Source organism: Rhinichthys klamathensis, unplaced genomic scaffold (genome assembly GCF_029890125.1).
Source record: "Rhinichthys klamathensis goyatoka isolate OS25496 unplaced genomic scaffold, OSU_Roscu_1.1 h1tg000148l_1, whole genome shotgun sequence".
NCBI lineage: Eukaryota > Metazoa > Chordata > Actinopteri > Cypriniformes > Leuciscidae > Rhinichthys > Rhinichthys klamathensis.
Genome location: NW_026606683.1, coordinates 943,739 through 970,718, shown reverse-complemented (window position 1 = coordinate 970,718; position 26,980 = coordinate 943,739). Strand labels below are relative to the sequence as shown.

General features: G+C 40.7%; 1 protein-coding gene across 15 annotated transcripts in view; it reads left to right on the top strand.

Annotated features, from left to right (window-relative positions):
- Positions 1 to 26,353, top strand: part of ebf3a (EBF transcription factor 3a) — a 95,189-nt gene extending 68,836 nt beyond the window's left edge. For 4 of the 15 annotated variants that reach the window (XM_056258090.1, XM_056258089.1, XM_056258088.1 and 1 more), the window contains exons 10-16: positions 210 to 336; positions 14,547 to 14,635; positions 19,094 to 19,159; positions 20,033 to 20,198; positions 20,930 to 21,118; positions 21,850 to 21,939; positions 23,609 to 26,353. In XM_056258090.1, coding sequence (XP_056114065.1) covers positions 210 to 336; positions 14,547 to 14,635; positions 19,094 to 19,159; positions 20,033 to 20,198; positions 20,930 to 21,118; positions 21,850 to 21,939; positions 23,609 to 23,640 — 759 coding nt within the window. In that variant the 3' untranslated portion in view covers positions 23,641 to 26,353. Of the gene's footprint in view, positions 1 to 209; positions 337 to 14,546; positions 14,636 to 19,093; positions 19,160 to 20,032; positions 20,199 to 20,929; positions 21,131 to 21,741; positions 21,940 to 23,608 lie in introns of all 15 variants that reach the window. The other 11 variants (XM_056258085.1, XM_056258084.1, XM_056258080.1 and 8 more) reach the window with 5 other exon arrangements.
- The last annotated feature ends 627 nt before the right edge of the window (positions 26,354 to 26,980 follow it).

Sequence of the window (26,980 nt, the reverse complement as noted above, 5' to 3'; positions counted from 1 at the left end):
CTCTTTGTAAGAGCTAAGATCTTTCCGCTCAATCAACACGAAATTTGGACAAATTATGAAGGTTTAGTTTCTACCTGTCAGGATACTTGACAATTAGTTAAGCACTGGAGCTCATTGGTTTAATGTTTTCAGTGCATGCCAGGTTCTCAATACTAAACAATTGGTGTAGTTTGCATGGTCCTAACCAGGTTACCCATTCTCTCTCGAAGCTCATTACGCCCCATGCCATCCGAGTGCAGACCCCTCCAAGACACATCCCGGGCGTCGTAGAAGTCACCCTGTCCTACAAGTCAAAGCAGTTCTGCAAAGGTGCGCCGGGACGATTCGTGTATACAGGTGAGTTGCAGTTGTCATATCATTTGTTTTTTGTTTAGGTTCCCTCCATTCTCTCAAGTCTTTGGCTTCATCCTTAAGTGCTGAAGTCCAACCGGTGTGAGATGCATGCCTCTGTAACCCTATATCATAACGCAGACCAATGGAGTTGGGGGGAAGCTGCCAACTCCAGTTAATCTCAAATCCTGACAACACATCTCTGACCCTTTCTCCTGCACCCTTTCCTCTACTTTGCACAAAAACACTAGTGTTTCTTGGTGCCCAGGTTACTCATGTGTGCATACGTATGTGTGACCAGCTCACAAGGTTGTGCTTTGTGTGTCTGGGTGGATTGTGGGCGATTGTGTTTTTAACGTGGTTTTAGATGAGCGTAATCTCTCCCTTGGTACAGCTGATACTGGAGGTTACATGGTCACACCGTGTTTGACCTGGAAGCAGTGTGTCGGATCCCAAATTGAGTAGGACAATGAGATAATCATCAGGAATTACTCTCACACTCAGGAATGTCAAGGAGAGAGAGAGGGAGAGAGAGAGAGAGAGAAAATGACACAGAGAGAGAGAGAGAGAGGTGAGGAAGGGGCCCCGGTCCCCCCAGGCAGCTGTTCCCCATCTCAACCCCACCGAGGCTGCGGGCCGACTCTCCCTCCCACATTTAACCCTCTCAGCAGGGGCAGGGCAGAGGCCAACGAGCCCCTGCGATAATGAAACCCGAGAACACAGGGCCGGCTAATACCAGACCTGCTCAGACATTAATGTCTGCCATCGTTAAAGCCGCAGAGACTCGGGAACTAAACATGTGCTAATGCTAATAAGCACAAAACAGGGAGTCAGTGTCAAATTCTGCACACATTACAATGTTATGACGAACATTTGCGTCATCAACCCTAACAAAAATTGACCGTGGTTAACCTAGTTTCCGACCAAAGTTTCTGTGTCCGAAACCAAAACTGCTGTTTTGCTGCCCAGTCAGTATGCAATCGTTGGTCTGAATGTACAGGATCACCAATCAGGATTCGCCAACTATTCTTCTTCTTTTGCATCTTTTCTTCTATCTATCTATCTATCTATCTATCTATCTATCTATCTATCTATCTATCTATCTATCTATCTATCTATCTATCTATCTATCTATCTATCTATCTATCTATCTATCTATCTATCTATCTATCTATCTATGCATTGAGTGCTATAAATATAGTTTATATATACTGTATATAGGTGTTTATACTGTATAATTATATTGCCTAAGTTTACTGGAGGCCTTTATAGAAGAGAATCCAGCATCTGTCACCCCCACCTTCCCCTGTCTTCATGAAATGTTTGTTTGTTTTCCCTCACTGATCCTTGTTCCTGCTCATCAGTGAGGAGATATAATTACTGGCGGAGATTTTGAGGACTTAGTTAATTATCCCCTCGAATTAAAGAAGAGAAGTCACAGACTACACGCCCCGTCCCTCTCATCTTCTGAACTCCAATCCCCATAATGCCTCACCTCCCTTTCTGAGGTCACAAATGACAGGCAAATCAGAACACACACACACACACACACATGCTAGACTGGATTCATTTCATGCTGTTATAAGGCTTTATCAAACTGGTTGACATTTTAAGTCAATTAAATTCCCATTCAAAGCTTATTTATTAATGAATGTTCTTAAATAAAAGACTATATCAAAAACAGTACTTGTAATTATTTTAATTATGTTATTTTCTTTTCGCAAAGGTCAGAGGTGTATTTTGCTTATGTTTTGTTATTTCTATATTTCCATTTTTTTCTCTCTTCTCCTATTTTCAGTTCTTAAACTCTTGTAAGTGATATCGATCTAAACAAATTGCTTGAGTTTATGTCTGTAATTAGTTCATAAACCGCCGCTTTGAACTGGAAATGCTAAAAGCGTTCGCCAGTTTTAGCTCTCTCTAACCCTCTCTCTCTGTGTGTGTTTGTTTGTGTGTATTTGCTAAATTGTGTAAGTGTCGGATATTTTACAAGATTATTTTTAAATAGTTACTGTGTTTTTGTTGGACGTTACAACATTTCATGCTGACCACCCTCTTTTTTTCGGAGTCAGACACACCCTCGCTCTCATCTGATACATCACGGCCAATTAAATACTGTGCCGTGACCTCCTTTTGCAGGGGCGTATACGCTCAGATATGGGTCTGATCATCACTAGCATACGGCAACCATCTGTTGAGTGATGTATGCTGTGATTTACCATTTACTGTGCATTAAATGCATATTTATATTATCGTGAAGCTTTAAGAACAATATGATTTATTTGTATTGTGAAATTATTGTCATGACAATTAAGCACATTATGACTTTGTTTTCATTATTTATGGAGAAAAAATGTGCTTACGGAAAATAATGTTGCAAATCATAATGGACTTAAATATAGCCTTCATTACAATTTAAACAAAATATAAGTTCTTGTGATTTTGGGGTGATATGTTCTTCATTGCCCTGTGAATAGTGTCAGTGCTGAAGGTGTTGTAAAAGGTCCTTCGTGTTCGCTCAGATGTGGCGGCATACGCCTGTCAGAGCGCAGTGCTACTTTAAGAGTCGATAATTCTCCTCCATCACGGCCAACACAAGCCGCCTGTCTCAGAGGTCAATGCTCTTTAAACAAATTACTCTGCTCAGACTCTGAAAGCGGCTCCTAATGTCCTCCGGTACTCTCCAACGCCTCTTGCTTTGACACAGCTAAACAGCAGTGAAATTAAACACGCCGCAGAGATCCACCAAGACCTGGGGACATTAAAGACGGCCTGTGATGGGATGTCGGCATCCCGTAAGGTTACGCAAACACGCAAGAGGGTCTCCGTAGTTTATGAGCTGCCAGAACTGGGCCTAAAACAATGTGTTATTCAATAGCCGTCCATTAACACTCTGATCTACCGCGTGTTTGTGTGTGTGTGTGTTATTTGGGCTATTTACAGCTCTAGGCTCTTAGCGTCTTCATTTAAAAGGAAACACTGCAGTGGTTTATTGAGTCTGCATCCCTTTGTATCCTTCAAAGAACTGCGTGTTCTGGTAGTTTTTTCATCTTTAACCTTGTATGTTTGTACGATCGTGTCTTTTGTTAACACAAGGCCACCGCTGCGCCATCTGATACCTGTATTGGTTATCCATTGATCAGGTCTGGCATGGAACAGCTTGTCAGAAGGCTCCATAAAAAACGAGAGAGAGAAAAAAAAAATCAAAGCAGGACGGCTGTTTGTCCCTTTGCCAATAGCTCTCAACTCACAAATGCTCTCTTTAGCTGATCTAGCTATTTTAAAAAGTCCATCCAGATGTTCCCTTTAAATTCCTCATGAAATGGCTTGATGAGTGTATTTTTTCTCTTTTTTTTTTGTGTTGATGTATTTTCTATTGAAATTGAATTTGATATTTTATATTTGTTATAAACAATTTTGTTTGTTTATTTAAAATAGAAAAAAATATTAATTTATAAAATTTGATATTTTAGAATAATATTGTTTATATCTTATGTACAGTATATATACAAATCAAATTCTATATATGTTAAATTAATATAGAAAATTATATAAGATGTATATATATATACAATTCTCAATGTAAATTCAATTATTTAACAAATATATTGTATTTGATTATTTTTAATAGACAATACAGTTTTGATTTTTGCTTTAAGCTGCTATCAGAATTGCCATTTTTTGGGAGACTTGGTCTCAAAAGTACCTTAAAAGATCAGCAGGAACATCCCTATAAACAAATTGGAATGACAGATTGTGCACGGGAATACATCTCGTCCATATCTATGACCCAAATTTGGAGGGAGCAATGATCTCCTTTGGCTCCTAACAAGGGGAAAGTGAGAGATATAAATTAAGATATATATGTATGTGAGCGCTCTGGCTCTAATAGACACTTTAACGGAGGCAGGCCTCCTGAGCGCTTTTACAAACGATTCCCAACAATGACACCCACCATAAATAAAGCTCAAAGTCGGACTCTAATTGCATCAAAGCTATTGCTTTCTATTTAGGCATGGTCACTGGTGACCGCGGCCTTAACGCTCCACTGGAGGCCAGGGAGAGAAGGAGAAAGAGGAATAGAGACGGACGGCAGGAGCTATCACCCTTCCAGACTATTTGTCCTAATCAGTGACACCCATTTACCAGAATTGGCGAAAATGAACTATACTTCATACAGAAATTGTACACTTACCGGCCTTCATTTGTCACGGTGCATTCGAGGGCCAGTAAACTTTTCCCTTCCTCCGATGGGATTGTAGACATGCATCAAAATGTTAAAAAATGATTTGCGAGGGAGGCCCGTCAGACATTTATCAGAACTCGGGAACATTATTTGCTAATTTCAAAACCCGCGGCGTGACAGGGTGCTTCGTCTTTTAACCCGCCGTGACCGATCTGGACTCTTTCTGTTATTAGTACGAGTCAAGCGCTTTTTCTGCTTCCTATTTCTCACTTTTTCCCCTCCATCTCGGGACCCCTCCCCTCGTTTTTTGGCCACTTCTAACGAGACTCATTTGTCTATCACGCCGATGACAACGTCGCCCCGTTCGGCTCCCCGAGACTTTGACCACAGCGTGCTCTCGGGCTCTCCAAGGGCTCCAAACTCCCGGCCTGTTGATTGGCCGGCGGCCCTGATAAATCACAAAGTTTCCTTGTCAAGGTGAAGGTATCGACTCAACTGCGCTGAAACTGACAAAACGCACAGAGGAGGAGACGGTCATTTATCATAGCACAAAAGGACAAAGGGGTCATCTCGCCCCTTCACTCACTCGGCCCATCTCGATCCTGGCACGCGGGCACACTGGATCCAAGCGCTGGTCTTCATTAGACTAATTACTGACATTTAGAGGCAATTAACCTCTGACGCAAGTGTTTCAAATTGTAAAGAGTGGATTTTTTTCCCTTTCACCTCCCTTCTGTAGTTCCGCTCTCGTCCACTTCTCGAGGAAGTCCATTACTGTGGGAGAGGACGATCTTCTAGTGGGGTCTCTGTAAGCAGATTGGGAGGGGGCGGTTGGAAACAGGAAAGATGGTAAACAAATCTAAACGCTGGCACATGAAACGGCATATCAGCGAATTATCAGCCAGCCGTTTGCACTGGGCTATCTGTCCATCAGACACTCGTCCCCACCCACTGCCTTTGGCCTCGCTGAGCACGGGCTGCATCTGATAGGACCGCACACACACACATATGCAAACACACTCAGAACTACCAGAAGTAATCAGTAGCAGGGAGGAAATGTAAACAGAGGTGTTTGAACGCAGTCCAGGAGTCGTTTTCCTCTCCGACTCCATCATGTTCACAACATCAAGTACAACAAAACTGTCTTTCACACTCAAAAGAGAGCATAAACGAGTTCTAAATAGAGGAAATCCATTCCTTTTCTCTATATTGTTTTGTAAGATTTACATTTAGCCGCAGAGATGTGTGCCATTTAGAATTGAATAAAATCCAGTTCAATTATTGAATTCAAATTATTTTTGGACAAAGTTTTCTTTTCAGTTAGAAAACAAAGTTGACTTGACATCCTCATATGAAAGCTTTGAAGAGTTTAAAATCCTTCAAGTTTAAGTTTATGTTACCACTGTACAATCACGATGAATTAACGACTTTCAGAGTCTGTTATTCAGATTCACATTTTGAAGATTCGGATTCAAATTTTGAGGTTCTGAATCAAAAGAAGAAAATGAGAAAATCTTTTAAAATCAGTATTCACACTCATGAATTAAAAGGAGCTAATTAATGTTATTATGACGCACAGTTTAGAACACACTAATCCAAGATTATATATTTTAAATGTAATATTTTTTTCAATCAAAATTTGACATTTTTTTAATGGAAATGTCTTCAGAGAAAACGAATGGAGAAAAACGCTTGGCGACTCTCTTTTGTGCTCTTCTCTAATGATACAAGTGTACTGGGGAACTGCTCACTAATAACTAGAACCAAGAACTGAGTCCTTCCCAGCAGATGAGAATTTTTCTTCTCAGACAGTTGTTTGAGAAATATTATTACTTCAGAGAGGAGCGTGCCATTATTGTGAGCAATGTCACACCATTGGGGATTGTGGTGATATTTTAACGCAATATTGTGACAAGCTACAACTCTATAATAAGCAGAGGTCCAAAAAAGATTTAGTCAACCTCTGCATGTGCTGGAAGGGTCGAATGAACCTTCTCTCCTTAAAGAGAGTTGCACTGGAGTGATTTGGGTATAATTGGCCCTGCTGGTTGCTATTTTGGCTCGGTCCATTTTTTATTTTTTTTTACCTCTGGCAGCTTTAAATAGGTTTGTCCTCACTAAGTCAGAGAAATTAGTCATGCTCCAGTGGCCAGCACTCCTCTGATGGATGGGGCGCTCTCTCGTTCCCAAACATCTTCCCGTGTGCAGCCCTCTGACCCGGGTCCAACCCGTGCGCCACATTCATCGCCAAATTTATTTATAGATTAATGAGAGAAGCCACAAAGTATTGACCGGCAGAGGAAAACACAACTCATCTCGAATGAGGACGAAATGCAGCAATAATTTAGCGGCCATCGATTTTCCCCCCTCCAACTTCATCCATGTATCGATCTTCATTTTACAATATTCGTTTGCGTCTGCGATCGGCGGAACCCAATTCGATTTGATATCGGCGAGCCGCTTGAGTCAGACCCGCCGGAGGTGAGTCACATGGATTGAAAATGCTGACAAAAGGAGGAAGAAAAGAGAAATGGAAGGGGTGGAGGTCTTTTTTAACCTTCCTTGTTACAGAAATAGACTTGAAATGTAATTTCTGTCAGGGAAATAAAATATGAAGGGCCTAGATCGTGAAAGTGGGCTTCTCTTGTCCTGTCGACACTTTATCGGTGGCTCGAGCGGCCCCCTCTCTCTCTCTCTCTCTCTCTCTCTCTCTCTCTCTCTCTCTCTCTTTCTCATCATCATGCCTGTATCGGTTCAAAGTTCATGAAATTTCTATGAGCATTGATCTGCCACCATTGATTTTTTTTCTCCCACACTCTTTTTTTTTTTTTTTCACGCCGCAGATCTTTGAAATTTTAATTTCCGGAGTATCTGAATTTCTCGGAGATGAAATAGCTTCCTCGGAGACAGCTGGCAATAAAACGAAGAAGTTAGCGCCATGTCGAAGAGCTCCAGCTCTCTCTGTTCTCTGAAACCCCCACACCTCTTCTTCCCTATATTGCTCTTTTTCTTGCTCAAATCAGGCTTGAAATTCAAAGCATTGTAATAGTAGAAAACTAGTCAGCCATCAGCTAATTTCTCCCCTTTTAGTTGTCTATGCCTCGTTCTTTTCCACTTTAATCCCAAAAATCGCTTTTCATTTGGTTTATCACCTAGTCCGCTTTGTAGTCGACTAACATTAGTCTTTTTTTTCTAATAAAGCTTTTATACACTGCTAGTCAAAAGTTGTAGTGACCAAAAATGTCAAACATTTTAAAAAGCAATATATATATAACATGTAACAACACTGTGTGTGTGTTTATATGTGTATAAACATCTATGCATGGTTTTTTTACATATTACAAGAGAAAGGTTTCTGTTGTGAGCATGGCCGTAGCCAGCTATGAGGTCACCGAGGTCCGGACCTCGGTCATTTTTTTTACATTCAAAAATAAAATGTCAAGCTCTCTGAATGATTAATTAGCAGTGTTTAAACCACCTCATATGAGTGTTTGCAATTCATGTTGCTGCGAGAAGCTGGCGCAGTGAACTGAACGGGGCTTGAGAGCGCGTTGTGAACGCGGGTGCAGCCTCCGTGTTGCCAGATCCACCTAATAGAAAGGTGGCAGTAGTCACCTGTTTTTCTGATTTAATGTGACACTTTAGGAAGTTATTAATGTGGAAGGTTTAGTGATATATTAACCTTATTTCCAAAACACAAGCTTTGAACTTATTTCGGATTATTATTATTATTTTGTTTTGCTTGTTTTTCGTAGCAATATCTGGCAACATTTAACTGTCGGCATTAATACATTTAAAAAAAAAGAAGCTTATAGACAAACTGTAATTGCATAAAGCTACCACATTCGGTAAGACAAACGCAATGACAATCGATTATCTGTAAGAAATGTATAACACTATCAAAAACAATAGCATAAAACAGATCTGTATGTTAGCCTACAGAATGAAATTTGCCAAATAACTTACTGGCCAGCTGGAAGACGGCTCATGCTGTTTAGTTAACCTTTCACAAAGCCATCATAAAAACATTAATTAAAGCAGTGTTTCTCAACTAGCAATCTATTCAGTCAGCATATTTGTGTTTGATCTGTGTGAATTTCGTCCGAATTTGACGAGTGATTAAAAGATGGCTAATTCGTAACAGTTCGTACAACCTCACTCGTACGAATTAGTACGATTTTTGCTAAAACGTACATATTTGACGAGTTGCCCAATTCGTATGAATTCGTACGAATGACCCTGACCCCGCCCCTAAACCTACCCATCACGTGGGTTTAGACAAATCGTACAAATTCGTACGAATGAGGTCGTACGAATTCGTACGAATTAGCCATCTTTTAATCACTCGTCAAATTCGGACGAATTGGTCGTGAGATTGCGTTGCACTTGCTAGACCTACTTTTTCTTTGCACAAAACAGAAAGTGCCATTTTGGTTTATTTTTCACAAAAAAAATCCCGGGGGGGCAAACCCTCGGACCCCCCTAGTGAGAGACTACCCCACACATAATTAAATCCAAATTTAACCCCTGTATATATATATATATATATATGCCAAATTCCATTAAAAAAAAGGGTCACAGCTTAATGTCCATTGGGAAATGTGGGTCCAATGGCCAAACCATTATTATAGCAAAATTCTTTACACAACACCCCGGACCTCACTAATTTTCAAACCCTGGTTACGGCCTTGGGCATGGCAGCTGCTTGCATGTCTCTTTTGTTAACAGCAAAAAAAAAGTCCTTAGTTCTTCTCTCAGATTATATTTTAGGTCAAATAAATTCTAATTATGAAGGTGCTCTGTTTTTGGTAGAGTTACTGAATTATTACTACATCTTGGTCAGGCAGTTACAGGAAGATGATCATAATTGGAATGAAAATTGACCTCATTTAGAGTGAAATCCAGCAGCTGCGCTGGAACAAATGAATGTTTTCCTGTTTGTATTATGCTGCATTACACTCAGAAACTCTTTTTGCCCTTTGATGCTTTTCCTTTTTTCCCCTTCCTTGTATGTCTCTGTAGCTTAGCTGTGGACTGTAGCTTTCCTTTCCACGTTTTTGTTCTCGCAGAGCATGTTGACGACAGTCAGGCATTCCCTGTTCCCTTAAGAATCCAGAGATGGGCTGCACTACTCCAAATCTCTCTCCGCTTTAAAATCTCCTGTGTTTCCCCTTTCTGATTTGTGTTTGTAGAAGTTAAAAAAAAAAAAAAGTGAAAAAGTGGTTCTTGATGGTGGAGGTGGGGCGGAGATAAGCTCGCAGCAGTTAAGGATAATTAGACAAAGTAATAGAGAGCAACAGCCAGAAAGCCATTCATTATCAGAGCCAAAGATACACACTTATCATCATCATGGGATGTAATGGACGTCTGGAATGCAAGCAGTTTTTTTTTTAACCAAATGAAAAAAATTTGAATAGAATTGAATGTAGAATTTAAGGGTGTTCAAATAGATTACAATTCATAACTGTTGTTTTATATGTCATTTTCCAGTTTGAATTACCAATAAACATCTTATCAAACAACATATGGGGCATTTCCAGAGAATATATATTATCATTTATGCATTTCATTATATTTAACAAATTAATTTTCATTTTATGGCCATAGTGGAATAACACTTACCCAGAATGCTTTAGGCCAAAGTCTTCAAAACAAATCTTTTTTTACACACCCTAAGAAACTGTCTATTCTAATCCATTTTTTTTGCTTCTCTACAGTTTTCTGCTGTTTCTCCAGCCCTGAGTTCAGACCAGTGAGAAATGTCAATTGAATATCCTTTACCGATTCAGAATTGTACCATTTTTTTCTACAGAAAATGACCTATACAGTTTTTACATAGTATATTTAGTGCATCAAGTAAGTTTTCTCCGTCTCGTAACTTTGCGAATCCGCGCAGCTGCGCTTTATTGTGATTGATTGCGATCGTGTCACTTCCCTGTGATGTTACTATGGGACGCTTCTCTTATTGCTAAATAAAAACGTGTCACAGTTTAGTATCTGCCGCACTCTAGCGTGTCAGCTTTGAAGAATGACAATATATACAGTCTGCGAGAACAAGGTCAAAACACTCAATCTTGAAATATATGGAGACGCGCACACACATACATGTAGACACACACACACAGACTCTCTGGATGTAAAATCAGAGGCTGTTTTATGTTAAATCCCTGGCAGATTGTGCTTAACATTCTCTTTTACAAATGAGGGGTGAAAAAAACAACTAAACATGATGACCAGCCCAAGGAGCTTTAGATTTGTCATCCATCAAACGCAAACCCTTCTGTTCATTCACTCCGCTCTCGTTCGGCCCGAAAAGCATGCTAGCTCATTAGCAAGCACATTTCCCTTTTATACGGTCGGCTCCATAATTCATAACGGTCCCGTACGAGACGTGAGCCTGATTTGATTTAACGTGCTCAGTTATGCTTGAGTGCTAAACGGCGTTCAGCCCCCCTCTCTCCATTCCGGATGGATAGAACAAACAAACAGAAAATGGATGACAAATGAAGACGTAAGCAAAACACTCTGCCACTGACATACGCCAGGCTTCCAGATACTCACACACACATGTAGTGAAAAGCAGTGGTGAGTACGGCAATATACAGCACTTACACACATACACTCTCTCTCTCTCTCATTATCCGTGAGGTCAGTAAGCAGAATTGGGAAGAAACGGAGAGATCAATACAAATTATCCCTGAGCAAACCAGCGCTGACAGCCTGAATTGCAGCATATGTTTACCCAAAATCGGGCAATTTATCTTAATATCAGCAAGGTAATGCGGAACAGGTGAAAGGTCACCTACTCTCCCCACCTCATAATTACCCAGCTCTAAAACAGGAAAGTGCTATTGATTGGCCGAGCCTGGGGCTGAGGGGCCGGCTCAAAGGCCAGTGGGAGGGGCTTAGCCCCAGGCCTGGGCTGAAAGAGAAACAGATAGAGAGTGTGTACGTTGTGAACGTTTAATAGTTCAACAACAGCAGTGAAGGAGAAAGCAAGATGCTTGCAGGAGTCTGTCTGGATTTAAACTGTTATTGCGCAATCTGTTCTCCATATTTCCCAGCTGGCCCAGTAGCACTGATACCCCCCACACACACCAAAACCACATCTGTTTCTCCTTCTATTCATTTCTCTGTTATTTTTACCAATTTGATGTGTTTGTAATCACAAAAGTCCTCCCTTTATAAAAGTTGTATCATGGTAACCATAGTTTCCACTAAAATATCATGTGTAATAGAGTTATTAGAGGTGTTTCTTAAGACACTTAAATGTAAATCCAATATATTTATATTGAAGGAGGGACCTGAGCCATATCTAGAGACCAGAATTACCTGGATCAGTAAATCTAAAAACACCCATAAAACCCTGTATTGTTGTTATGTACAATTATGTTATTGTATTGTGTAAGAAACTGTAATTCTATTTGTTTATTGCTAATATCAGTTTTTTTTTGTAGATATGTTGCGCTATTCTGCTAGAAATCACCATTTCTTTCTTTTTTTTATTGAAAATTCCTCCCCCTGTGATTTTCACACGGCTGTAGTTAATAATTCCTGGCGTGTTTGAGATGGAGGATCTCTGAGGTGAGGGACTGTCTTGCGCTAATGAAGGTCTCACTGACCTCTTTTACTGCATTAGCATCAGATCAATAACTGAAGAGCGTTTAGCGCCCACTGTTCCGATACATTTATCAAACGCACACATTCCTTCATCAGCAAAGCCTCAATGTCAGAGCACAGAACAACATGTTGCTGCTCGGGGCTGCGCTGTGTGAAAGTGCGGCTGTAAATCTGCCCGCTTTTGGGCCATATTTAATGTCACCGAGTGCTGCTTTTATTATATGTCCCAGGGCAAATACACATCCTGAAGGGCCAGTGTCAAAGTCCATGATCCATTTGTGTAGTCCCAGACCCCAGCCCAAATGATGGATTCCCTCATATGGGCAAATTCAGGCATAATGAAGTGCTATAATACAAACATTTACATCTGCCCTCCTGTCTGGAGGAGTCGGATGGCGTCCGTCTAGGAACGAGGAAAGGGGGAGGTGAAGGTGTGTGTGAGAGAGCTACATCCTTGCGAAAGCCATGTCATGTAAAATCAATACGCCCGATCGATGCTTTATTAACAAGCCGACATCTTACTTCGGATTCCTGCACGCCACTTTGTCTTCAGCCATGCAAGATGGCATGTCAAATAGCATCACCGCTGTCACACGATGACACGCATACGTGTGCGCCAAAACACAACCGGCGTCTTGATATTGATCAGATTGGATTGATTGGATTGCCGTCCCCTACTACACTTAGATGTAATTGTAGCACTTCATCATAAAGTCACCCAATTATTTCCAGGAAGTTTCCTGTCTAATATGCTCATCTTCTCCTCTCCGGCTGTCATCTCTCATTCTCTGCTTTAGTTCTTTCTCGCGCTTCTCCCCGTTTCCATCAGAGCAGAGTTCAGCAGCAAATAGCGTGCTGAGTAAGGGAAACAGACAGACTTGATCTCTCAAAAGAAAAAGCGCATTGATTCATACGGAATCATCACTGACAACGACATCTACATTCATGTCTGATAATATTTTTGCGCTGATGTTCTACTGGCTTTTTTTCTGCTCCCTCTCTCTGATATCTTCCTTCTTAAAGTTGATATATGTCATTTTATATGTTCATTTTTATAGGCTCGACCAAAGCTATCAGTACGTCTGGCCAATAGCAGATAGCGTTCAGGAAACCTGTTTGAAATCAGTCACATAAATCATATTTAGGCACTAGATTTTTAGAGCATCTTTCATAAGCACTCTCGCATCTGCATAGCAATGCACTTAAAGTTGCAATGAAACAGAAGTAGCGACAGATCTTTTCTTTCTATATTGTGACGTACATCCAAGTGTAACGGATTCTCGAAAAATAAAAAATAAGGTGTTTTCACTGAAAGGTCCAGTTTTGGCATTATGAAAAAACATTACGAGGTCAAAACATAAAAAAACAACAACATGCATTTCTAAGTAGATTTTCATTTAATGGCGACTTTAAAAACCTGCTGCTTGTCTTAGTATTGGAGCGATGTGTTTTGCATGGGCAATTACATTCAGAAAATGTAAAAATATTATATTTACTCCCTTGAGAGTGACATCATTTCCTGCTGCCCATATATGTTGAAAATAATTTCACATGCCTATAGTCTAGTATGACCATAATAGACCTCCATGCACTCTTCTAAAGCTTGTTAAACACAATGCATGCGGTAGCAGGAAGTTGAGATTATGATTCATGCACTTGTATACAGAGTAGCTATGTCTGATTTATAACCGGAGCACTTCATACTCAAAATTCCAATTTGAGAGGGAGGGGACGTGTGTTTGTGCGGCATGTGTGTGTGTGTGTGAAAGAAAAGATTAATTACTATTTGTGGCCAGCAATTTCATGAGGCCAGCCCCAGCACAGCTGTGAAATGATAGCGCCCTACATCAGTTTGTAGTCAACCATTCACAGATTATTAAAGCTCTATAAGATGAAGTGTTCCTCCTGCCTGCTTTGCTTTAGCGCACTATGGCGGAGAGATTGCGAGAAAAGAGGGATAAATCTGAAAGGGTGCAATAGCCAGACATATGTCATCATCGCCCATTGCCATAAATCCAGCGGGTGCTTTAGGAAGTAGGACTGATACAGACTTCACAGGGTTGACAGTCGCAATCGAGTGGTGTGTGTGTGTTTGTATTAGTGTTCCTGTTTCATTCATAATGTACCCGCTAACTCCTTTAAATTTATCTGATCAATTATAGGCCTTGTTCTTCCAAATAGTAGAGGTGATAGATGTGGCTCTATGTGGCATGGCAGAATATTGCACACCACGTTATTACCTTTTATTCAAATGCTCAAACCTATCTGGAATAAAATGCATGATGGGTGCATATGTTCTCAAGAGCGAATGTAATAACATTTATGATGGTGCATATGAAAACGCAAATCTGATAATTTGTTTTGCCTGCGCAGGATGCTAACGGATGGCGTTTCTTGTTTTGCGGTTTAGCTTTGAACGAACCAACTATTGACTACGGCTTCCAGAGACTGCAGAAGGTCATTCCCAGACATCCAGGTGATCCGGAGAGGTTGCCCAAGGTCAGTGATTCTGTGTGTGTGTGTATGTGTGTGAAAGAGCTATTTATCATAGAAATGTCAAAATGGGAAACAATTCACTGGCTGTAGATGAGCAAGCGCATGCAATCGCTTTTGGCAAGTCATCACTATGCAATCCGGCGTGTTTGGATTCCGCTGGAATCGCGCAAACTTTCGGCACGTCGAAATGGTTCAATTAAGTCTTTTTCCACCCCAGTAGGCAGTGGCGATTGTAATCTAAGCAGAGGCCTTTTTCAGATGGGTGATTATTTTGGTCTTGTTTTCCTTTCATTTTCCAAAGCTAGATCCAGTTTAATCTTTTGTTTACAGAGCTTTCCGTTAAAAGTCCTTGTCTTAGCAGGTTAATAAATGAGTTTTGTGCGCGTTAATATGGGCAAGCCCTCTCTCTCTGGGCTTTTTAGCTTCATTTATTTATTTTTTCCCCCACTTAAATTCCACAAACCACGCAGTTTGCCTGCGGTTCCCATGTGGTCGACACGTATCAGAGTTCTGTTGTTTTGATGTGTGACATGAAAGACAAAGCGTGTCAGTTGGACCTTTTCTATTTCCTATTCTTTGATTCATCCATTTTTTTTTGCTCATTTAGCTTTGATAGGATCTATGACTTGTGCCCGGCTAATAGAAAACGTGCTAATTTCCCATCTGAGAGTGGTGCGGCGCCGAGGGCTTTTCTTAATAATATGTTAAGAGATTATTTTGTACTCTGTTCGTGGGTGCTGACCACCACGGAGGCCTAATAACAGATATCATACAAATATCTATTAAAGCCCAGCATGGGAGCAGCCGCTATCATTAACTTCCGCTGAACAGCTCTGGAACGACGCGGTCTCTGCGCCAGCGTCCCGCGGACATGCACCAAACTAAGAATCCGTAAGACTCTGTCCCGCGCCACATGATGTGTTTCAATTACACTTGGCTCTCTGTCTCTGCGGAGGCCAATATCTGGACAGGAAATCTCATTCCAGTAAATGTTTAAACTATCCATTATCAAAGAAAAAACAACAACAAAAAACTAAAAGCCACCCTGCTTGAGCATTTCTAGAGCTGAAAAAAAAAAAAAAATATATATATATATATATATACACATACACATATTTAATTAAAATAAAATAAAATAAGAAAAATACATCAATAACAAAAAATGTGATGGAAATGTCTTTTTTTCTCTCAAGTGCATTCGATCTCACTCATCTCAAATTCAGGTAAACCCTCAGCACAGGGCCATCACACAAGAGCAGTTCCAATAAACAACATAAATATTTGATTTTGGCTTCTAATGGACCCAAATGTGAGTTCAGCAGCATGTAAATGAAAGTGCCAAGTGATTCATCATAGTTACCGCAGCCGTCTGCACCTCTATCGCGTTCGAGGGTCACAGCCAGCGCCACGCAAAGCAGCAATTGACCCTTACACATATTCTCAATAAGAGGCAGAGCGTCTGGGAGGAGCGGCTGCATTAGATGTTACGGGCGGGAGACAGAACGCTGTAATAAGAGGTTTCGGGGGGAGGGATGTACACAGTGTGTTAGCAATAAGGTAAAGCCATCACACTTGTGCTCGCCGCTCGACTCAGCTGTAGAGTTGATAATACGCCCCTGATATCGATTCCTGGATTGTTTTTTTTTCCTTTTCCTTTTCCTTCCTTCTTTTCAGTCAGGGATCTACAATGCACAAGCTCTGATGGGGGATCGTAGCAGGACAGAAAGCCAATATGGCATGCATGTATTGCTTTGGACATGATCACTTTAATAATGCAACTAAGAAATATGAACACAAAGTATATAATATTATTTAGGTACAAAATATTTTTCAATTCTTTTACTGTTTTAAAGTAATCACTAACATATTCATACTATATAATTGCAGTTTACCTCCATAATTTTTGATCGATTCAAAATTTGCTGCTCAATACAAGAGGAGGGGTGTTCATTGAACACATTTATATATGAAGGTGGCGAGAGAGAGAGAGTAAAAAGTAAAAAGCAATATGTGAAGTCACTCATGTGATGAGGCAGGAGATTGCTAAAGGGACCTTCCAATCCTCTTTCTTTTAAGTCCTTGTTTGAAATCAGTGTCATCCATTTGTCTCGATATAAAACTGAGACAAACACTGGAATGAAAATCTGATCAGGCCCTATACGTTCACTTACGTGCCATCAAAAAATCTTTAATGCGATAGTCATACAGTGGTAACCTGTCTGCAGTATTCTCGCGTTCATCAGTTCCATTAGCCTTCGCGTCCTGTTTCAGCTCGCAAACACCAATCTATTCCGCTTTCCGTTCAATCTAATATACAAGAAAAATTATTAGAAATGCATTCATGTTGAGCAATTACCCATGCATTAAAATTCATCTTCTCTCTCTCGGCTTTGCGAGGTAGCTACACGTATTGGCCCTGCACTTCTCAATGTATTCATCACCTCAGGCAAGAACTAACAGAATAATTGCTTTACACTTTTATAATGACATTAGCACCTCCAGCCCCTCACCTCACTTGGCTTCTTTAACAGTGGTGATATATACCACTCACGATACTCAAGAATGATAATAACAAGTTTTCCATTTAAACGATTCTCGTCCACCGGCGGAACAATGAGCTCTTGTAATAATAAGCCTTCGCATTTGTCACGAAACAAGCCCTGGGATCGTTTCGGGCTTAAATAGTTCTCAGTCTAACCTGGAGTCTTGTGTCGATGCAGAAAAGGAAGGGGAGTCAATTACACTTAACGCCGCCGCACTGAAATTTACATGGAAATGCTTTTCGAACACCGCTCACCGCTAATCATATTCTCAGCGTGAGGCCGCGAGGATGAGAGGGGCATGCTGGAACAAAACAAACTCATTCACAGCCTCCTCCAGCGATTGGCCAATGCTTCCGATGCATATAGACTCCCACTTCAACGCACGCCGCTAAATCTGGTTCATTAGCAAACGTACCTCGTGGCAAATGACAGATTAGAGCTGAGAAGACGTGACGTTTTCTTAAACTCTCCTTGCGTCTCTTCCTCCTTTCGGCCACCATATGGACAAGAAGTTCAAGTATGTGTCTGCCGGGGTGAGGTTTCGGCTGCGTTAATTGCGATAATCGTCGGGTGAAATTGGGAGGCATGTAAGACGTCTTGTGATATGATGACTGAGATGATGAGTAATTATTAGCGGCTCAGAAAAACACTTAATCTTGCTTAGAGAGAGACGAGAGCTGGACTAGGACAGCTGGGTCTTTCATTGACACTACCTGCTGAATGACAAGTGTAATTCTTTATTTGTATGCAAACTAGATGCTTGCGACATGAAACGGAGCCCCCAATTTCTGAGGTAAATGCCCATTTGAAGAAGCAGTCATCCGCTTAGGCTCAGGTTTGGAGTGCGTCTCTATAAAACACATGGGCCTGTGATTAATCTTGATAAATACCGATCCAACATGGCGCTTGTGCATGGGAATGAAACAGCCATCGAGCCATGATGAAGGCGCTCCGCGCTACGCACTCGCAAGGACAATGCCGTGAATGTGGTTACACTCAAAGTGCGAATCGACAAGTCAGCACATTCAAGACATGCTAAAATGAAACAACAATATAGTATAATTTCCCTAAAAAGCAGCTCTTGTGTACCCGTTGGAAGAAAACAAGCCGGCAGCCAATGCAAAACGTATTAAAGACACGCTTGTTGGCAGCTTAGGTGTGATTTTTGAAGGGAAAAATAAGCGGAAGGTTAATCCTTGTTGTGTTATAAGTGGGAGGAAAGCTTGCAGACGGGGATAAGCGAGAGTTCCCGCCGTCCGTGTCCCAGGGCACAGCCTCTCAGCCCGCTTTGGAGAGGAAGTCGTTTATGAAGTCCTTTACAACAGCCAGAGAAAGAGGGTTAATTGAAAAAATTCCTAATGTCATTATGAAAGAACTAGATTAACCCGAGCTAATTCACTTTATTGTCCTGAAGAAAGAGGAATGGGCATTGAACTCTTCTGCAAATTTAGGACATGAATTAGGGGTGAGATGTTGTCTTTGAGGACTCTGCCAGTTTAATTAAGATATGGAAAATGACTCATTGTTCTTCTGAGCTAAAGTGCGTGGAATTAGCAGCCGAACGCAGCGTCTGTGTTTGACTCGGTGCGGCGAGCTAGTGTTTGTTTGTTTAATACCCACAAGGCCACTTCGTTGAAAAGCAAGTCCTTATATTGACTCATTTAGCTTAGGTTACACACCACTTCACTAGTCTAAATAAGTCAAATGAAATGTGACTGAGAAATAAAAGAATGCATTTGATAATAAATAATTAAAAAACGCTTTATTTACACTCGTCAGCTTGTGTATTTTTCCCAACCAGAGATAAAGGGCTTTGAAAGTGTACCCAGACCAACATGCACGCTTATAGTTCATACTGGCTGATGGTGTTTGTATGTCTTTATGACTGATTATGTTGCATTCTGTGTGTATATTGCAGGAGGTGTTGCTAAAGAGAGCCGCTGACCTTGTGGAAGCACTGTACGGGATGCCACACAACAACCAGGTACAAACTCATGCTAATGAAGCACCTTTTCTCTTCCTTTGCACGGTGGCTGTAATTAAATCAGCATTTGTCTCCTTTTGCTACATTCCTGTATGTTTCAAAGCTTGCTGGGGGCCTTTGTACTGTAGCTCTGTGAAATCTTCTACTACTTCTGCTTTTTTGCAATTTAATTCATGGCTGCGGCTCTTGGTGCAAAGTGACGAGTTAATCACTCAAAACACATGCACACAGCTCTATACAGGCTTATTTAAATGGGAGGATAACCTTGAACTTGGCCCTAAAAGGTGCACTTCTGGAATTTATTCTACAGAGAGGTCCAGCTATGCATGATAGGTCTAATACATATTCAGAAGAAATGATCCATTACATTATTTTCCCCCAGTCGAGTAGCACAGAGGTGAAGACATTGCAATCCAACTACTGCAAAACAGATGCAAACGTGGTGTCATTTCTGTTTACCTACAGATAGAAAATACATATTTATATGTGTGTGTGTATATATATATATAATGTGTGTGGTTCAGGTATACTCTACGTTATTTTTGTCCCCATGAGGAAAACAGCTTATAAATCATACTAAGTAATGTAAAAAATGTAACAATTAAGAACGTTTTCAGTAATGGGTAGGTTTAGGGGATAGAATATACAGTTTTAAATCAGTATAAAAATCATTATGTCTTTGAAAAGTCCCATTAAACATGGAAATGTGTGTGTGAGAGAGAGATTCAGAGTACCTTTTTTTCGATAATTGATCCATTTTTACACATAAATTGACTTTTGTTTCATGAATGAAGCCCAATGATTTCAGATTCTCTGGCCCTAAATTCTTCTGAGAACATCCTGACAACTCTCTACTCTGTTTCTGTGTGGTAGGAGATCATTCTAAAGAGGGCCGCAGATATCGCAGAGGCTCTGTATAGCGTCCCACGTAACCACAACCAGATCCCGTCCCTCGCCAACACGGCCTCTCATGGCGGAATGATGGGGGTCAACTCTTTCGGCAGTCAGCTCGCTGTCAACGTCTCAGAGACCTCACAAGGTATGTGGCAACAAATGATGATCAGAATGTAGACTGCAACGACCCCTAAGGAGAAAGCTTAAACCAGCCTAAGGTGGTTAAGTTAGCCTAATGGTGTTTAGCTGGTCAGTTAGCTGATCATCGTTGACTGACAAGTGCCAAAAAACCCTTAAAACTATCAAAACAGATAGCCTAACCAGCATAGCCAGGCTAGAAAACTTGCTAACCACTTTAGTTATTCATCTGCGAGTATCAAAATGAGTTATATACGTATCTAGAAAAATGCTTGCAACGATTAGCGAACATTAGCGAGCTGCTAGCTGCATGAATCATGGCACAGGCCGGTTGCAGCTTTATCTTTCCTGGCTGTGTATAGCATAGATCCCAGGAGGTGCGTGACCCTGTCCCCATCTCTCCGCTGCCAGCCTGCCAGAACACTCAGCGCTATCTCACACACTGCATTTAGCCAGTGTACTGATAATAGGTTTACACCTGTTCCATTGTTGCCTTCTCTCAGGTCAGGACAGGGAAAAATCACACTGGAATACACGCTAGAATGCTGAATATCCTCCTTACATACATGGAGGTGAATTTAACGCACAGCTGTGTGGAACGGAACGGTTAACACATTAGGCTTATAAATAGCATATATAATTAGCATTAACAACTTTGGTGATGGCATCTACCTGAAAAAGTTTCATGTACATACCACATATAGTGGCACTTTTTAACCAATGTCTCTCCGTCCGCAGTGGGCTACAGTCGCAACACGAGCAGCGTGTCGCCTCGCGGTTACGTGCCCAGCAGCACCCCGCAGCAGTCCAACTACAACACCGTCAGCAACAGCATGAACGGCTACGGCAACACGGGAATGCCCAACCTCGGTGTGCCCAGTTCACCGGGCTTCTTGAACGGCTCCTCTGCGAATTCTCCCTACGGCAGTAAGTATCAAGGTAATGACGAGCCCCCCGCTCTCTGTGTCCCCACCTATGCTTCCCCTTTCTTTTGACACTCCTTTGTTGTGGTTCTGTTGGTTGTTTGTTGTTTTTTTTTGTTATCTTTTGGGAATGTGTGCTACTGGATAAAAGGAGGGGTGACTCTGGAGGCTGAACAACCGAGACATTTAGCAAATCCGACCAATCAAAGCAAAACAAATTTCAATTATAAAGGAGGCCACCAAACAGCACTCTAAAAAAAAATGTAAAAAAAAAACAAAAATGTGTAAAAATACATAAAAAAAAACAAAAAAAACAAAAATGTTTTCGGCAAAATGACCCAGTCAGAGTCGATAAGAACGCCTATTATCCAGAAAGTGGCCAAGGCAGGACATCTCATTTCCCATTCCAACTCCATTTACCTGATTTGCTCGTTTGTTTTAGTCCCCCCCCCCCCCCAAAAAGACCCGCAACCCAAATTTCCCCCCCATATCCTCATAACCATTTCTCCCTGATTTGTTTTCATTCCATGAATATGATTTGAAAAAGAGGCGAGGCCCGGCTCTCTGACTCTTCGTCTGTAAGAAGTGAACTCTCTCTGAGTGGTGACTATGTCTGCTTTGTTGCAGTAGTTCCGTCGAGCCCTACCATGGCAGCCTCTTCGGTCAGCCTCTCTTCAAACTGTAGCAGTACACACGGCATTTTCTCATTCTCACCTGCCAATGTCATCTCTGCAGTGAAACAAAAAAGCGCCTTTGCTCCAGTTGTCAGGCCCCAAGCATCTCCACCTCCTTCTTGCACCAGTGCAAATGGCAATGGACTTCAAGGTGAGAGCCGAATCCCTGCTTTTAGTTCGCCCCGCAGTTGCCTCACCTGTTGGGTCGCATCATTGCACTCTGGTATCCAGAGACGCCACCCATCCGCCATCCGCCGCTTAACGAACATGGCCTCCCGCCCGCATCAATTATGCAGTCGCGTTTGGATGGGCGGATGGATGGACGGATGAGTGGTCGAATAAGTGCAAGAACGCATTATGCATGCGGGCATGTAGAATGCATGTGCATGTGTGGGTGTGTTTATTGATTTATTTATCTTTCATTAATGATTAAGCAAAGTTAAGTGTCTCGGGAGATTTCGTACTCGACTGGCTGGGATCGCTATAATTCGGGAAACATCTTGCGCAAATAAAATGGATGCTCCTGCTCCATTATTCACCGGCCTCTTTTGCATTCAAGCTGAGCTGAACATATGTAATATTCTCTTCATATTCTATTTACCTTAGCTGTACACGCTGCCCCCTGGCCCTCAGAATACTGTAGTCAGTTAAAAATTCATGTATCCTACAATAGTAGGGCAGACATGTTAACGTCTCGCCGTGCTCGCTCACCCGACGTGGACTAACATTGCCGAAGAGGAACTTAACAACAGAAGAACCGATTAGAACCCAGGTTGAATGTGATTATAAGAAGAAAGAGTGAGAGGGAAAGAGCACGCGTTATTCTCGGCAGGGCTGCGTCGTTCGGCAAATTAAAGACTTACTCTGGCTGTTTAGTGCGCTCGTATTTGCTCTCCGTCAAGGCCCAGTTGTTTGCTTTGAAAACATGTTTTAGCCATAGCGTGTGCAAGCGAGATTAATAATGTTAGACCTAATGAACTGAGAAATTAAAGTTCATGCCGCTACATGCATCTACTTATTAATATGTGGTTTGCAGAAATTAATGAGGAATGCCACAACATTAGATGCCTTGGCAAACTTAAAAGCACTCCAAGCATGACTCTACAAATAAGTTGAAAGCGGCAAAAGAGCTTTTTTCCTGTTTTCCCTCCCCTGGCACTTCACTAGACACCTAATTGCGGAAATGAGCGGAGCGAGCGAGTACATCAATCTTCGGGCCGAGAGGTGGGCGTTCGACGACCTAGTCCGGCTTTCTTTAGATGTCACGATAAGGAGAGATAGGGGTGGGGGGGATACGGGCTGACAGAAGAATGCAAATGGTTTTCCAGCATCCACTCGGCTCCGGTAATGGCAGGAGGGAGCGAGCGAAGATTTCAATTTGGGCAAAGCCAAGGGGTGTCTGGTTGCCGACTGAGGAGGGGAGACCGTGGGTCTACGTGACGTTAGCAGAAGTGACCGTGTTGTTTCTCGGCTGTCAGCAGGGACCCTCTCCTGGGAGTCTGGCCCACTGTTTGCCATTAACAAAACGCTAAGAGAAATATCACACATGTGGGAGCCAGGATGCTTTCTCCTCAAAATGTCAGAAAGCTCCTCTTTCTAAAAGTGAAGTCATTCCAGCACGTCTTGTTGGTGAAGCACATTTCACTCAATCACTCCTAACCCTCCCCCGTCGGTCCCCGACAGCAACAGCCTCCATTTTACAAACATCCCCAGCGCCTTTCGAGTCGAGTATTTTGTGAAATGCGAGTGACATACTTACTGCTGTGTTCTTTTTTGTCTTGGGACCTCCCGTGCTAAAACTGTTTCTCTTTCTCTTTCAGCCATGTCCGGACTGGTGGTCCCACCCATGTAAATTGCACTCCCGTCCCTTGTAAAGCAGCCGTCTCCTCGCCGGGGGACGAAGCGTAGTACGTTATACGGAGGATCCTCCTCGAAGTCGTCATTCGTCATGAAGTTAATCAGCAGCTAATTCTGTTATTCAGAGGAAAAAGACACTTTGTTTCAAAGAGTTTATTCGAAATTGACATGCAAATGAACAATTTCATTTTATTGACTGGATCTCTTGTCATATTTTCACGATCTTGAAGGGGGGAAAAAAAGAACAAAACGTACCTATTTTGTATAAACATTTCTGGTTTAATCTTGGCTATGTCTAGTTCTTGCTATGTGTGGGAAGAAACATTGTGGATATGCCATTTGATGAAAACACTGATAAAAAAAAAAAACGTGTAAGAATGTTTCTCTTTCACCGATGTGCTGCCGCTGCACATCTTCATAATGTGAATTCATTTTCCTTTTTTATTATTGTTATTTTTTGTTTATTGTTTTGCCATTTTTTTTGATTGTGGTAATAAAAAGGGGGCCAATATATACAGAGCCAATAAACTGGAAATAATATAAGATATATGATTTATAAATCAAAAAGAAAGGCAAGGAAGAACGAACGGAGCGAGAGGAGATCTAATCGTTCAATGAACTTTGTAACTTATTGTAGGTAGAAGTTGTAACTTTGATATTGCAAAAATTCTTTTCTTGCCTTCAACAAGCACACTAACAGAGACGAAGCGCTACTATCTGTTGGTTAAAAAAGACAAAAAAAGAACAAAAAAAAGAAAGAAAATATTTCCACTGCTAAAGCTTCCTGTAAAGCGAGTGTGATCTGCAATGTTTTTCAACTTTTTGCTAGCACTGTATACTATTGCATTCTTAGGCTACTGTGAAGTCTGTTTCTTGTACCAGAAAGTTGTCCTTATACCTCTAGCTCCTTACTCCCTAATGTGTTTTGTATGTGGTTATACAATTGTAGACTTTTGTGATTTTGCCAAAGTTGTAGCTAAATATTTATACACTTGTCTTGAATTTTCCAGATTCACTTAAATATTTAGTACAGAGTTTTATTCCTACAGTTAGGAGTAAAATTGTCTTATACATTGCAACACTTTCACACAAACACTTGTGGTCACTAAGGGAATTTTTTGTAACATATCAATTATAAATATTGTATTTATCTTTGAAATTTTGTATATTGCTTTCCATCGTTTTCTTTAATCTCACGTGTATTGTTTTCCACGGCCGAAATTACGATGAAGGTTTAGCCAAGAATCATCGCCTACATTCGATGTTTTGTATCGTCTACACATTTCATTTGTAAATCAGAATTTGTTTTAATGGCATCAGATCTTCCGTCCATTTTTGTTCGTTTGTTTGTTTATTTGCTATTTCGAGGAGCAGTCAAATCCATTGTTTATTTTTATATTAATTTTTAAGTTATCTAAAAAAAGTACTTTTTTGAAAGGAAACTGTTTGTTGTATAGTCAAATAAATTGTTTGTGTCACCTGGCTGTAATAATATTAGTAGATAAAGTGCATGTCAAGCCGCCCCAGGGGAGGGGGAAATCCAATTGTGGTTGTAAATTTTGTTTTTGTAGAATGTAAAAAGTCATTTTTACCTGCCACCATGACTTTGCCACATAACTCAACCATGTTTACAGGGATCAAGAAGGAAAAAAAAAACAATGAAAGAAAAACAATATCTGCAATGGAAATATACATCAGTTACTAATGTTTATTAAAATATGTCAGAAAAAAAGCTCTGTCAAAGGCTTTCCAGTGAATCTCCTGAGAGGAACCTTTCTGCTGTTTTAATGACAAACGTTCACCACAGTGAATCTCATTATTCCATTCAGATCAATGGTGTAAAAAGCACAAACATTTTTTACTAAAATAAAAAATAATTATTGTGACCCCTCATCTTTTTGGACTATTTTGTCAGTTTGTCTTTTTTAACATTAATTTTACCCTATTCCCTCAAGTAAAACTGAATGAAAACAAATGAAAAGTTAGTTTTTGTATCATATGTATGGATAACAAAGATGAAGATGTTCTATATTGTAAATGTCATTTTGTAAGTAACCCATGACACCGTAGCATAGCCGAAATCATATCACCTTCTTACACTTTTCTCTTTCAATAATATTGATTTTCCGAGTCGTGCCAAAATCCGCAAATGATGCGCAGAGATTTGATCTTTTTTTATATATATATATAATGCGAGGCTTTGTTTTCGAGCTCTTTTTCTTTGCACTTCAGGCTTTGTAAATGTTGTAATGTTCAGCAGTGTGCTACTCTTTCTGTTTCAAACCAAAAGCGGATGTTTCCTCTTGGCAATCGGCACACAAGTTTCCTTTAGCTGCAGGAAGCAAAGGCAGCTGTAGAAGGAAAGAAATGATGAATGTACAATGTATTTGCTTTGTGATGGCTCAACAAAGCCCGGCCAAGTGGAGGAGCCGTTGAGGTCACCCTGAAAGTAAGAAAAAACCCAAGGTTACGTGAAGTGCATTTGTGGATTTCATCATTTCTGCAATCTGGTTTTGTCTTGAAGTCTAATTACGTCCCCATACTCGGAAGATTTCACTAAACATGAGCTCTGTAAGAACCAATGCCTTTTTTTTTTTCTGGCTCATGTATGGTTTTATTTGAGTTGTTTTATGGCCACATTTCTACATTTTGTTGTACAAAGTTGTTCATTTTACATAATATTTAATTAAAGTATTTCTTGTCTGTGACCAATTTCTCCCTGCAATCTTATTTTGGTCTTTTCTCGCTCTAAAAACATTCAAAAAAAAAAATAATTCCTATGAGAAGGAAAAATCGACAAATGTTTTACAAAATAACACAATAAAAGTTTTGTTTATTACAGTGATTTTTATCATCTAACTACTTCTACTTCTCCAAAAGATGCATATAAACTAAAAAAATAATAATTATCCAGCATAAAGTAAAGCATTTTTGCCTTGGATGCCGATTGATCAATATGATGTTCCAGTCATACTCATGTAGTCATGGGTGTTGAGCAGTGATGTTGTGCATCATAACTGTATACAGTTATGATGCACAACATCACTGCTCAACACCCATGTAGACGAACTACTGACCTTAGTTTAAATGTCATGCATGGCGTCTTCTAGCAGAAAGACGGACTTCGTGAATCTGCTTAGCAAAAATATTAAAGACAAAATGAAGTAACTATAAACAGCGTTCAGTACAGTCTTGTGTTCCTTATTGCTTAAATGTACTTTTTTTTTAAAACTAAGGACAGAGACAAAATGCCAACAATCAACAAGAAAAAAAGTCAACCTGTAAGCCTGTCACATCTGATCGGTATTAATGCTTGCAGTTATGAAGCGGATCCG